The 13,329-nt window shown below is 38.1% G+C and overlaps 1 protein-coding gene across 14 annotated transcripts in view; it reads right to left on the bottom strand.

The window, feature by feature from the left end:
* LOC108040061 overlaps window positions 1-13,329 on the bottom strand; it is an 84,692-nt gene that overhangs the window by 14,637 nt on the left and 56,726 nt on the right. For 12 of the 14 annotated variants that reach the window (XM_044460611.1, XM_044460620.1, XM_044460613.1 and 9 more), the window contains one exon: window positions 12,915-13,103. The exons of the other annotated variants lie outside the window; for them this stretch is intronic. In XM_044460611.1, the coding sequence (XP_044316546.1) occupies window positions 12,915-13,103 (189 nt within the window). The remainder of the gene's footprint in view (window positions 1-12,914; window positions 13,104-13,329) is intronic. 14 annotated transcript variants of the gene reach the window in all.

Here is a 13,329-nt window from a genome sequence, read left to right as displayed (position 1 = left end):
GTTTGTTGACAAGCAGTTAAAATTCAAATATCGTATTTGCGGGAAAGTGCCTTTAAAAGATATTATCAAATACCTTGGCAAGACAAGTCTGCCGCTGTACAAAGAAACTAAAAAACAATACAATTTAAATTTAACAGTTGTTTTTTTTAATTTACTGATAATTATTTGCTAATTTAAAGTTCATAGCTGCACTTTTATTGTATTTTCGTAAATTTTTGACCTAAGAAACATTTTGCTCTGATAACAGGCACCCCAGATAGCATTAATGTTATTTTGTCCTCACATGTAAGCAAGTGTTTATCGACTTTTGTTAGTTTTTTGAGTTTGTCCCTCCATTTCTTATAATGTTCAGTGAGAGGCGCACGCAAAAGATTAAATTTTTTTAACTTTTCGCTAGGGTTCACCCAAAGTCCATTTCCGCAGACTGGCAACGCTATGCAATTTTCTGGTATTTTTTTCATCGATCTGTGGACCGACGTGAAAAAAAGGCCCGACGAAAAGTGAACGCCAGCTGTTTGCCTCTCGCTCTCTCATGACTGGCGGACAGTTTTTGTCGATCTGAGTACTAGGCTTTAAGGATTAATTATACTATTAAATGTCACATCCGTGAAAATTGATGTTTTAAATCTCAGATTGCAATTTTAAATTTAATTTAAAATGTGTGAATTAGAAACGAACGCGTTTGAAACGAACGCGTACAGAAAATCTTCTCAGTGTAGTCTTTAGGGAGAACCCAATAATACCTAGACCAGATCCTCTATAGCCTACCAATGACTAGAAGGTGGTTAAAGTTGAAGAAGACGAGGGACACACAAGACAAGCAGTACTTGTTCTAAATAAAAAATCTATTGCCCCAATAGGGAACAATAACTCGTGACTATTTCAATAAAAGTGTACAAAGCCAATACTAGATCGTCTTCTGACGGCAACTCAGCCGTGCAGGACATAAAAGATGAATTAAAAGCTCCAGAACAAAAATAGTATTCATCTTGTACAGGCCTGCTTCTCAAGACCAACATTGACCAGAAACATTTAACCGAAGCACAACACGCTTTTAGGAAGGTTGCACTACCCATCAAAAAAGAAACGTAGTATTTCCAAACATGTATAAAGTACCTACCTAAGATAAGCTGTTAAATTGGGCCCTTAGCAACCAAGTAGAGCAAAAAACGCCAGCGTTGCAATTTACTTGTTCACCATTGGTATTAGATGGAGAGAGTCCACCTCATTGTTAATTCAACAGTAGTGATGAAACCTATGTGACGGAGTAACAATCAGACTAATCAGATCTAAGCTTTTAAAGGTGAACTTATTTAATATATTTAATGAATAATGCGGCAGAGCTATGTCCAGCGATCAGCGAATAACATTGAGAGATGAAGTTTCAAATGAAGCATTCTTTCGCAAAACTGAAGCTTGAACTTTAACAATTCAATAAGGTACATAATAAAGAAAATTCATACAAGCTTTTTTTAAGTTTTGCTTTTCAGTCTCTAATCTTCAATGAACCTATTCCACTAAATGTGTTTTTTTTACATCTGTCCAAGCTTCAAGATCGCAGATCTTTGTGTGGACCCAAGCTCCCCTACGGATTCTTTTGGAAACCAATATATTTACAGTGTTAAAGCCTATTTAAGCCTTAGTGGTTACTTACAGTTAAGGTTTAATCTATTGGCAAATAAACAAATACATTTAAAAAATCAATATATACAGAGCATTGATATAGTCGAAATAGGGTGCCGAAGAAGTAATCGGTCTTCAGGTTACTTATACAAGTTGGAAGTAAGCTATTCACGAGAACAACTGTCGGAGACTGCGGAAACAAGCAATGATTATGAACCCACGAAAAGACAGCAGAATCAACAAAGAGACCATTGAGCAAGAACAAAATGAATTATGTACCTAGGTGGTAGCAATTAGATGGACGTTTTCGATGATATAACAGGCCACAACTTCTTGGCAGCCAGTAAGTCAAAGAAAATCCCTTAGCCCGTGATAACAACGTTTTGGATCGGACACGTAACGCCGCTATGTCGGCAGGAGTCTATGCAAGGTTTGTGTGCTTAATTCCTGCAAATTGTTGAAGACTTTAAACTAATCTGAAAGCTTACAATTCTTATTAATTAACATTTTCAAACTCTAGACGATTCGAATTCTTATTGCTTTCACGACAGAATGGTTAATGTTGGAGTTAGATGTTAAGGCTAGACACATCAAGGCTGGTTCATCGTTTACAATCAGATTTACTGAATGCAAAGGTGTTGAAACAGGCAGACACCCTAGCATACAGAGTTTGACCGAAAAGTGGATTTAAAAAATGTATTGAGCCGGTCCTTAAAATAAGTGTGTAAAAAATTTCAAAATATGCTTCTGCGTCGATACAACTCTGCCAGTGCGACTTCATTGAAGGCGTCATCGTAGGCATTCTCTGGAACCTTTACAGCTTTTGTTTAAGCTGCTTGGAACACATATGTAGTCTGAAAATGCGGTCCTTTCACCTTTTTGTTCAGGCGAGAAAACAAAAAAAATTCCATGTTGATCTTATCTCGGCTGAAAGATGGTCACTAGAAAGAAGGTGTAAGCTGGGGCGGTTCAATTTCCAAATCCGTGGGTACTTGCTCTATAGTACAAGTCATCCTGACGGAAAAGCACATGGCGCAAGCATTACTTCCACAGTGAGGGATCTCGCCTTGTGACTCTAAAAGGAAGGCAACTTTACAACGCCATTATAAAGGTTGGCAATAGGCTGGACTGTGTTTAACCTGTTTCACCCACATACTGGCATACCGGCAGATCCCAGAAAGCGGTCAGACTTGATTGTCTTCGCAGTTACAAAAAATATCCCACACACTCTGATCAGCGCCAGTTTATTGTCAGACCTATCATGCGGCCAGAAACCAAAGACAATCCTTCCAAAATAACATCAAACAGAACAAACTGGCTCAAATTTAAAAAGTTCGTTAGCTAGTACATTGAGCTAAATCCACGGCTGAACAACGTAGAAGCCATAAACAGCTTCACCAACACACTCGAGTCCGTTTTGGTCTCAGCGGCTCGGGTATCAACACCCCAAAGAAGAAACTTAGCTTACAACCAACGATACACAAATGCACAGATCGAGAGGCTGGTCCAGGAAAAGCGCGAAAAGATTGACAGTTACTTAGATCTCCATTCGCAAAGATAAAGTTAAAGAAGCCACACGACGACTCGTCAAGGCATTGCGAAAAGAAGCCCAAAGTACCCCGTGTAGAGGGCTCATTCATCAATAAGCACACCAGTTGAATAATACCCCCACGTTGGGCGCCAAATGTAACGAACTGATTTTTACGGTCTGCTCGCTACGAGTATGTTGTTCGTCCCACCAAAATTTATATAAACGCCCGAATGTCTAGTGAGAACGCACAGAATGTTAGGATGTTTTTACTAGGATCTTTATTCGTCGACTTGTCCCTCGGCCTGGGACTAATGGTGACAGATGGTTGTCTCAACGCCTTCCATGATAAATTGTGTCTGCTCCACCGTCGCTCTCCGCTGCCTCGTTGCTCGCTGCTCCGGAACGCCTCCGTTGTCTTTCGCCTCGGGGCTATGAGGGTCTAAGGATGCGTTACCGTTCCCAGACTAGGGTGAACAGGCACTGGGCTCTCAAAGCATGCACCTCTCGCAGCCACAGCCTACCGTCCCTGGATCTGTCCCGGCCGGTCACACCAGACGCCTACACAGTTTCTACCTGACTGTACCCCAATAAGCCGACACACTCGCTATCCCTCTTCAGAATGTCTTCCAGCCAACCCAGCACAGACGTGCTACCTATACAACCACGAGTAGACGAGAAAGTACACGATCACATTGAATTTACGCCGATTGATATAGTCAAGTTCATAAAGAAGCACCTGCATCCACGAAAATTTCCAGGATGCGATAAAATAGCTCGGTGATTATTGAGCTTCCACAAGTCGATCATCATAATGATACCTAAGCCTAGAAAAGACTACACAGCCGCCTCATCTTATAGACCTATAAGTCTACTATCATGCCTATAAAATCTTATTGAAAAATGTATGTTGACCCGTATTGTACCGTATCTAAGAAACCACAACATTATCCCAGCACATCAATTCGGCTTTCGAAAAACAAGGTACCATCGAGCAGGTAAACCATATAACATCGGAAATTCGAACCGCATTTGAGACGTTTCTCAGGCCTTTGACAGGGTATGGCTTACAGGCCTAATGCAGCACTCACAAACTCCTAAAGTCATACCTCTACAATAGGAAATTCGCGGTGAGATGCAAAAACACCATATCTGCTGACCATAACATCGAAGCTAGAGTTCCTCAAGGCAGTGTTCTTGGCCCAACACTTTACCTTCTTTATACTTCTAACATTCTTACGAGCGGACGACTTATGTCTACGTTCACTGACGATACTGCAATCCTTGCTCGATCAAAATGTCCACAAAAAGCATTAGCGCATCTAGCAGATCACTTAGTTGTGGTTAAAAAATGTGTGGCCGAATAAAGGTCAATGAGCACATTAAACATACGGGACTGTCCTCCGCTTACATTAAACAATACTGTGCTGCCTCAAACAAAGGAAGTAACGTACCCTGCCGTTCACCTTGACGACTTACTTGGCGCAAACACATTGAAGCCAAAAGAACACTCCTAAAGCTGAAGTCTGGTAGCCTGCATTGGCTATAAACTCACGCTCTCCTCTTAGTCTGAACTACAAGATACTGCTCTACAACTCAGTCCTAAACCAATCTGGACATATGGCTCTCAGTTGTGGGGGAACTCCAGTAACAGCAGCGTTGAAATTAAGCAGAGAGCAGTCGAAGATCCTCAGAACCATCACCGGTGCACCGTGGTACGTTCGGAACGATAACTTTCAGAGAGATCTGAGATGAAATAGCGCAAACCATAGAAAGAGACTTCAATGAACTGTCAACACAACCAAACTACCTCGCAAGAGACCTATCCAGAGTGAGCAGCCGCTCTCGTCTTTGTCGTAACGACCTTCCCATCCAGCAATAAATATTAGGAACGTGTAAATTCAGATAAACTGAAATAATAATATACTAATTTTTAAGATTTAAATACTTTTTGTTAGTCTCGTCAAGAAAAGATTCAAAAATTAAAGCAAAGTTATAAAAAAAAATAAAAAGCTTGGGCGTTGTCATTGTGTACCTCCCGTTCACTTGCGATGTCTTATCGCACTCGATGAACCCTTTTTTTTAAACTATTGAGCACCTCCACGTAAATTTTGGAGTTGACTTTTTGTTGAGAAAAACACATTCATGGTGGACGATGTATCGAAAGAATACCGCTTTGTCTCAACCGCCTCGGCGCTTTCGAATAACATCTTCCCTGTCAACTAGATCAGTTCGGATGGATTTGATATCATCGACTCATCTGCTCCGAGTTCTTCCAACGCAACTGCCACCGATCCAAACGCATTCCCAAGACATTGAGTTTTTTGGTGAGCAGGCTTCTTAAGGTGTTTTGCCAACCAAAGCAGACGTTGGCGACCTGTTTCTCATGTACCACGCAGTTTGGATAGGCTCTACCAGGATCTATCAGATCGGCGTGTACCAGCATGCTTCTTGCCATCCCAATTTTTGAGGGTGTAAGTCAGACTCCATAAGGTGTTTTGCTCTGTTTTCTGACGCCGCTGGGAATAGTTGTGAGTTAATCTTAAACGTCAGACTTAGTAAACATACATAAACAATTATTTTTTTTGAGATCCTGCAAATTATTGTCGCAATACATTGTAACAGTTGCTATTCTCTGATCGAAAATCACAGTAGCTGGCAAAAACCTCTCTGAAACATATTGATCCTCACCCGCTCCAGAGTTGGTAACCTAACCCAAGATTCCATTGTGTTTACAAAAGTTTTCATAATCCTTGGGTAATCTTGACAGTAAGATTATGACAGCTAACTTGTATGTCTACTTCTGAAAGCTTATTTTTAGTTGAGCAAAGAGTTCAGAGACACCTTTCTAGCAGGTCCAATTGGCTTGCTGCCGTTCCATAGTTTTTAAATACCATAACTAACCTACTAAACTCTGATTCGGCAATCTAGAAACTTCTTACTATTCGTTTTGGGATGTTGGGCATATTTCAGTTGACAATTTCTCACTTGTGTTTATTGGCAATGTACTTTGATTGGCCCTTTGCAAACTTTGTCTTATCATTGCTCTGTTGAAAGTGAATTCCCAAACAGTACATCAATTTTCAGTCCTTAAGGGGGTATATACCTTTTTTTGTCGAAAAAAATAGGAATGTTTGGATTTTTTTATGTATGTCACTATTGTTTTTATTAAATGAATGATTACATTTTCTGAAAGTTTAGATTGTTGACAATGTTTATGCAAAAATTTTTGAAAAAATATTTAATAATTTTTAAGGTGTGGCTGTTTCCCTTAAACGCCTTTTTTTTAAATAGCCTTGCGGTGATAATTCTCCAGGACAAATGGGTCAACTGATACCGAAAAAATAAAAATATTTCATTAGTTTAAAGTAGTACTTGTACTACTTGAACGAACGTTTTTAAAATTTTTTTTAATGCACGTTTAATGCAAAAATTTACGTTTTTGGACGCAAAAATTCTTACAAAATTATCTATTTCGGCGAAATAAAAATTTTTACATGAAAAAACGATCGTTCAAGTACTAATAAAATTCATTTAAAAAAAAATTTGAAGAAAATCGGTTCAGTAGTTTTTCGCCAATCCATATCACCGCGAAGTCATTTTTAAAAAAAACCATTTCGAGATATTCGCGTTTAAAGTTTAAAGTTTGGGTTTGGGCAGGGACGAGGCGCGCGGCTAGGAGCGCTGTAACTTTTGTTCTACTGCTCAAATCTCTATGAAAATTTTGGGAAATATTCTCAAGAAGTTGTTCTTTAAGATAAAGCAAAAAAAAAAAATTCGATTTTTTGAAAATGAAAAAGGTATATATCCCCTTAATTTGGAACTTGGTGGATAATTCATATTTTAGTTGCTTATGTATGAATTGTTTGCAACTATCAGATCGTCTACGTACAAGGACAAGTTTAAAAAATCATTTTAGGTATACACAAAACAATTATCAGCTGCGAGAGGATATAATATTGTGTTAAAATTTTAGATTGATCCGAGTAAAACTTCCGAAGTTATAGGCAGTTGAACGTAGGTAAGTTAGCTCGTTTTGTATTCGATTTTTGGGTGTCCAAAACTTTAAAACGCTCTCCTGAAAAGTTTCCATTTCAAAGTCGGTGTACACGATCCGGCAAAATCTATCGGACGGATCGTTTTGAGATTTTGCACAGTATTTTTCTACTAAATTCCCAGGTAACGCTGTCGATTTTTTTTTGTTTAATTTATTATTATTAGGCAACAAATATCTCGACGTTTTGGGCTAAAATTGGGGTTTTTGACTTTCAAGTGCCTTAAAAAAAAAAAAAAAAAATCAACAGCGTTACCTGAGGAATCTTGTCCTTTAACTAATGCAATTTGATTTTTTCAAATCAGATGATTCTGTGACCAGTTATCGTGTACACCGCAAAACGTGTTTTCTTCGAGGCGCCGCCGGAGTTTGCCTGTATGTCACTCAATTTTTAATATTTTTGGATGAACAAATTCACACATGTTGTTTAAATGTTGCTCTATCACATGCAAAAACTAAAATTGAGCTGAGACTAACCGTATCGCCAATAAAACGCCTTAAAAAATGACAGATTTTGCAACGAATTAACTATACGCCCCCTCTTAACTTGCCTACCTTTTCAGGGCCATAGTTCTGCTCATTTCGTGCAGAGAGTCGGGTAAGTCGATTGGTGCTGCAATTACTCGATTGTTAATTAGTTTAAGTCTGCCTGTAATGTTTTGTCTAGTTCTTCCTGGATATCATCTGAATTCGTATCTACATGTTAATCTACAGGGTCAAGTTTTGTTTCGATGTCGATTTGCATTACAAAAATTCATCAAAACCATAGATTTGTGCACACGACGTCTCTGCTTTAAATCACGTTACAGCCTTCTATCTATCTCAAACATCTTTTAAATTATAGTCTGAACTTGCTCTTACCGTTTGTCTAGCGAGTATATAATTTGGCCAAAGATTTGCAGATGTTTAACTATAGGGATTCAGATGCGGTTCGCCCCAAAGACTTCTGCTCTAAAATTTCACTCTTAATCCAATCTAGACTTAAACCAAAACCGTGCGACCAGCAGCTGGCGGATCAGCAGCTGATTGCAGGAAACCCTCAAATGTTGCTAAGATTAGGAGCTAAAAAAGATTTGGTATCCGAACAATCCGTACCAGAATGGAAGCAACCAGGGACCTCTAAGAATTCCGATTTGTCCGTAGTAGTTTCACAATTAGTGGTTCCACATATCTCTCAAAATGTAGCGACACCACCATAAGGGACTACTGAGTCCGAACAACCGGCTCAAGTTGGTTTTGCAGAAACAATGTCTGCTTCACCAAAATCCCTTTCAGTGGTTCCACTAAAGAAACAAATTTTCGTTTCCCCTGATCTAACATCTTCTGATGTATTGTTTTATATACAAGACAAAACTAAAGTCGATTTAATAGTGTAAAGGTGGAAAAGTTTAAGTTTTCTTATGCAAGAGACATTTCATCTTTCAAGATAACCGTCGCTAACGAGCTTTTTGAAGCCATATGCTCGGGCGACTTTTGGACGGATAATATGGTTGAGTTCGAGGCTATGATAAAGAAGAAGGGGCCCGTGGGAGTAAAACTTCCTTGTCGAGGCCAAACCAGTGTACCAATTTCAAAAAACCAACATCTAACCTCCTTCTTTCCTATCAGAATGCAAGAGGCTTGCCTAGCAATCATAATAAATTTTATTCTGTTAGCTTTTCTTTGCATCTCATATTATTGTGTTTACAGAAACACCAGGTTAACCATAAAGCCGGAGATCTTTAGCTCCGAAGTTTTTCCAGGTAAGTACACAATATACAGGTATGACCGTCCCTCTAGACGGGGAGGTGAAGTCTTAATTGGAGTTGATTCAAAACTCCCGTCAGAGGAGTTATTTTTTGAGGAATTCAATACCATTGAATTTATTTGTGTAAAGTTATCGCTTCTTGGAAGCTCTATATACATAACTTGCTGATATATTCCGCCGTTGTCTGAACTTCTTGATTATTTAAATCACCTTTCCGTAATTAAGTCTGTTGCATATAAGCTTTCCGATTGGGATCAGTTGGTAGTTCTAGGTGATTTTAATATACCTGGAGTTACCTGGTCCACTGAGGATGGATCGAATGTCTTACTACCTATAGCACAACATAATTTTATTGACGGCCTGCTTAACATATCCTTATCTCAAGTAAACCATGTTCGAAATTCACTAGGTCGCCTACTTGACTTCAGTTTTGTATCAAATCCTGAAGGTGTGTTTCTGTCCAGAGTAGCAGCCATCACGCAACCTGAAGATCCATACCACCCTACAATTGAACTTTCGCAAGGCAGACTTTCTAAGGCTAACTAATTTTATTTTAGTTGGTCTGATCTTTACTTATGCAGTCATATGTGCGCTGCAGTTAATGTTTTTTACACTTATTTTTTAATTCCTGTGTTCCGTGGTACTATTCGTCAATTTCCAATAAATCACCTTGGTTTAGCAAAGAGTTGACAAACTTAAGAAATGTAAAGTCCAGACTTTTTAGGAAATATAAAAATACCGGTTCTCAATCTGTTTTTACTAGATATTGTGAGGAGTTAAATAACCCCTCACAAATAAATGAGAGTTTGGAGGAATTCAGCTGGTGAGAGTTTGGAGGAATTCAGCTGGTGAGAGTTTGGAGAATACAGCTGGTGAGATTTACCGTGCCTAATGCTCAGTGTTATAATAGTTACTAAAACCGATGTAAGGTCCAGTTCTCTCGTCGCTGTCGTTCGAAAACATGACGGCAACCACAGATCAGGCAATAGCCGATTTATTTTCCCAATTTTTTCAAACGACATACTCTACTCTATACTTACACCATATCCAAGTCAAACCTCATATTCTGTCCCACTTTAACAGCAAGTTCTCTTCTTTTGGGATCTTCTTCGTATTAAGCCTGTTTATTCGCCAGGGCCCGATGGTATTCCAGGCTTAGGTAATGCGCTAAGGCCCTGTGCAAGCCACTTCACAAGTTGTTTACCTTATCTCTAGAAACTTCCCAATTCCCAAATATTTGGAAGAAATCTTTTCCAGACTGTTTACGAAAAGACTCAGAGAGCAACCGATTTAAAGGTTCTTGAATGTGCTCGCTCGCGCTCAGAGCGAAACCGTTTTCTTTCTGTTCTGTTTGGTTCTGGTTGTTCCAAGAACGTTTTGTCGTGTTCAGTTCAGCAAAAGGTCTTCTGCGTATGTATTGATATACATTCACACGCATAGGCAAGCCAATCGTTAAGCGTCTGTTTTGCAGATATATGGAATATGGAATCGAAATGGAACTTGTTAATAAAAATATTTAAAAATAAATTTCAAAAAAATTATATTATTCCTTTTTCACAACAACGAAAGTAAATGTGAAGACCGTTTGCGTTGACTTTTTCGGTCAATCGGTCTTTTGCTGACTCTCATTTTGCGAGCGTTTCTCATTCCGCTCTTTACGCACTGCTCATTGAAAGAGCGATATACAAAGAGCTCAACGAAAAGCGCTGAACAGAAAACATAAAAGAAGACAGAAAAAGTCTCTTGCTCAGAGCGAGAGTGAGAGAGTATGAACTTTTTCGGTTATGCACGCAACGAGAGCGCAAGAAGAAAAACGGTCAACAGTTATTTGCGAGCTATGATCTCAAGTTATCTGAATGGCAGGTCACGAAGGGTCCTTTTTAAAAATTAAATTTCTGAAATTCTCCGTGTTACCTCCGGTGTCCCACAAGGGAGCCATCTGGGTCCGTTACTTTTTACATTATTTATTAACGATCTTCCATCAATTATAAGTCATTCTCGCGTACTTATGTACGCAGATGATGTTAAGTTATGCCTGCAATATAAGGATATTTCCTACTATTTAGACTTACAATCCGATCTAGATCATTTTCAAAACTTTTGCCGAAATAATTTACTAAATTTAAACGGTTCCAAGAACAAGCTAATGACTTTTTATCGGGTCAATCCGATATACGCGATTTACACGTTAAGTGGCAGATCTTTGGATAGAATAACTCTTGTAAACGATCTTGGCGTTCTCTTGGACCCTAAATTAAAATTTTCTAATCACATTTCGTCCATGGTTAATAAAGCCAGAGGAGTGCTTGGATATATGAAAAGGTGGTCAAAACAATTCGATGATCCTTATATAGCTAAAACTTTATTTATTTCGCAAGTCCGTTTGATTCTAGAGTATGGGTCTCCCGTCTGGAGTCCACGGAATACATATTGGGCGTATTGAATTCTTCTTTTTGCTTTACTGCGCCTAAACTGGAATGCAAATCTTAACTTACCTTCTTCTTCTAGTAGACTTCTGTTGATTAATTTACCCTCCCTAGCCAACCGTAGAACGTTGCTTGGTACTATCTTCATTTATAACCTTATACATGGTGATATTGACTGCCCCGACTTGGTAAGTCGGCTAAACTTTTCTGTGCCAAGCAGATTAACTAGAAATTATATTCCCCTAATATTAAATCATTGTAGATCTAACTATGCCTTGCATGAGCCTTTCACATTTTTCCAAACGTCGCCGGGTTTTTTGATGGACTTAAAAAAATCTTCTTTAAGTTTCTTCTTCTTTAAGTTTTTACTTAAAATTGCGCATCTGATGACATAATAAATGTGTGGGCAAACATATTTGAAGGGTGCATTTTATACAAGGAAAATTGAGTTTAAAGCTTAGTTTTTTAATGCAATTAAAACAATACATATTAAATCCTAATATAAAAATCTTTACCAATTTGATCTACAGTTGTGGTGCGAAGTTAAGAAATTCAACTTTAACTACTTTAACTGCTAATATAAAAACACGAAAATAAAAATGACAAATTATCACTCAATGGTTTTCCATATTTTTACAGAGTTGCACTACTAATACTAGACGAAAGTTATGAATTTTTTAAAAAAGAAGTGCTTAAGACTTTTGGCCGAAATTAGAAAAACAAGAAAGGAAAGTTAGCTTCGGGCGGGACCCAAGTTGATATACCCTTGCAGAATACTCTGTAAATTATATTCTTCAAAATTATTCATATGATGCATTCTTAATACTTATGAAAAATCCCAACTTTCTAATTTTAAAAACATATATATGGCAGCTGTAGGATATAGTCGGCCGATCCTTATGAAATTTGGTAGGTCGGATTGATTGGCCAAAAATAAATCCCATAGGAAGTTATAGGATATAGTCGGACAATCCTTATGAAATTTGGTAGGTCGGATTGATTGGCCAAATTGATCAATCAGTTATATGGCAGCTATATGACATAGTCGGCCGATACCGACCGTTCCGACGTATATACTGCGTGCAAATGAAAGAAGGGTGTGTACAAAGTTTCGATTCGATATCTTTAAAACTGAGAGACTAGTTTGCGTAGAAACAGACAGACGGACATGTTTATATCAACTCAGGACGCGATCCTTATCAAGAATATATATACTTTATAAGGTCGGAGATGTCTCCTTCACTGCGTTGCCCACTTTTGACCAAAATTATAATACCCTCTGCAAGGGTATAAAAATGACGATACGGGTCGTGGTTCTTAACTCAGCCATTACAAAAATATATTTAAAAAATGTAATTTTTAAAATAGTTACTTAAAATAAAGTTTTTAATTTAAGTGAAGGCCTTCAGCACGGAAGTAGCATTTATCGAGCACTGTATTTAATTGTATTTTATTAATTTAATTATTTTAGCAATCAAAAATGTGAGAACCGGATATATTAGGAATAACGGGAAACATGATTCAAACAATTATTACCTTGAGATCTACCTTCATGAACCCATTTGTCTGAGCGTTTTTTGCGATTGACATACATTGACTGACCCTTAGATGTTTGGTTACTGATATCACTTAATGAATGTGATATTCTCCGCGCTAGCTCAACTTGGTCTTCCACAGTAGGGTGTAGTGTTGGAGAATAAAATGCAGACGAGGCATATAATTTTCCTAATTAAGATTGGAGATTGAAGTGTTGTCTAAAATTTAATTCAAAAGGCGATACGTAATCAACTTTCACTTGTAGGCATTTATAAAGCGTTTTGCAGCAACTAGGAATGCCTCCTAAGCGTAGCATAATAACAACTGAACTTGGCTTAATATTAGTACTGTTATAAGTAACGATTAATGATTGTCTAAGACGACTTTTACGTATCACCTTTTTTATTTATTATTT

The sequence above is a fragment of the Drosophila rhopaloa genome, unplaced genomic scaffold (genome assembly GCF_018152115.1).
Source record: "Drosophila rhopaloa isolate 14029-0021.01 unplaced genomic scaffold, ASM1815211v1 contig_203, whole genome shotgun sequence".
Taxonomy (NCBI): Eukaryota; Metazoa; Arthropoda; class Insecta; order Diptera; family Drosophilidae; genus Drosophila; species Drosophila rhopaloa.
Note: the sequence above shows the minus strand (reverse complement) of the source record. Positions and strands in the feature narration are given on the sequence as shown.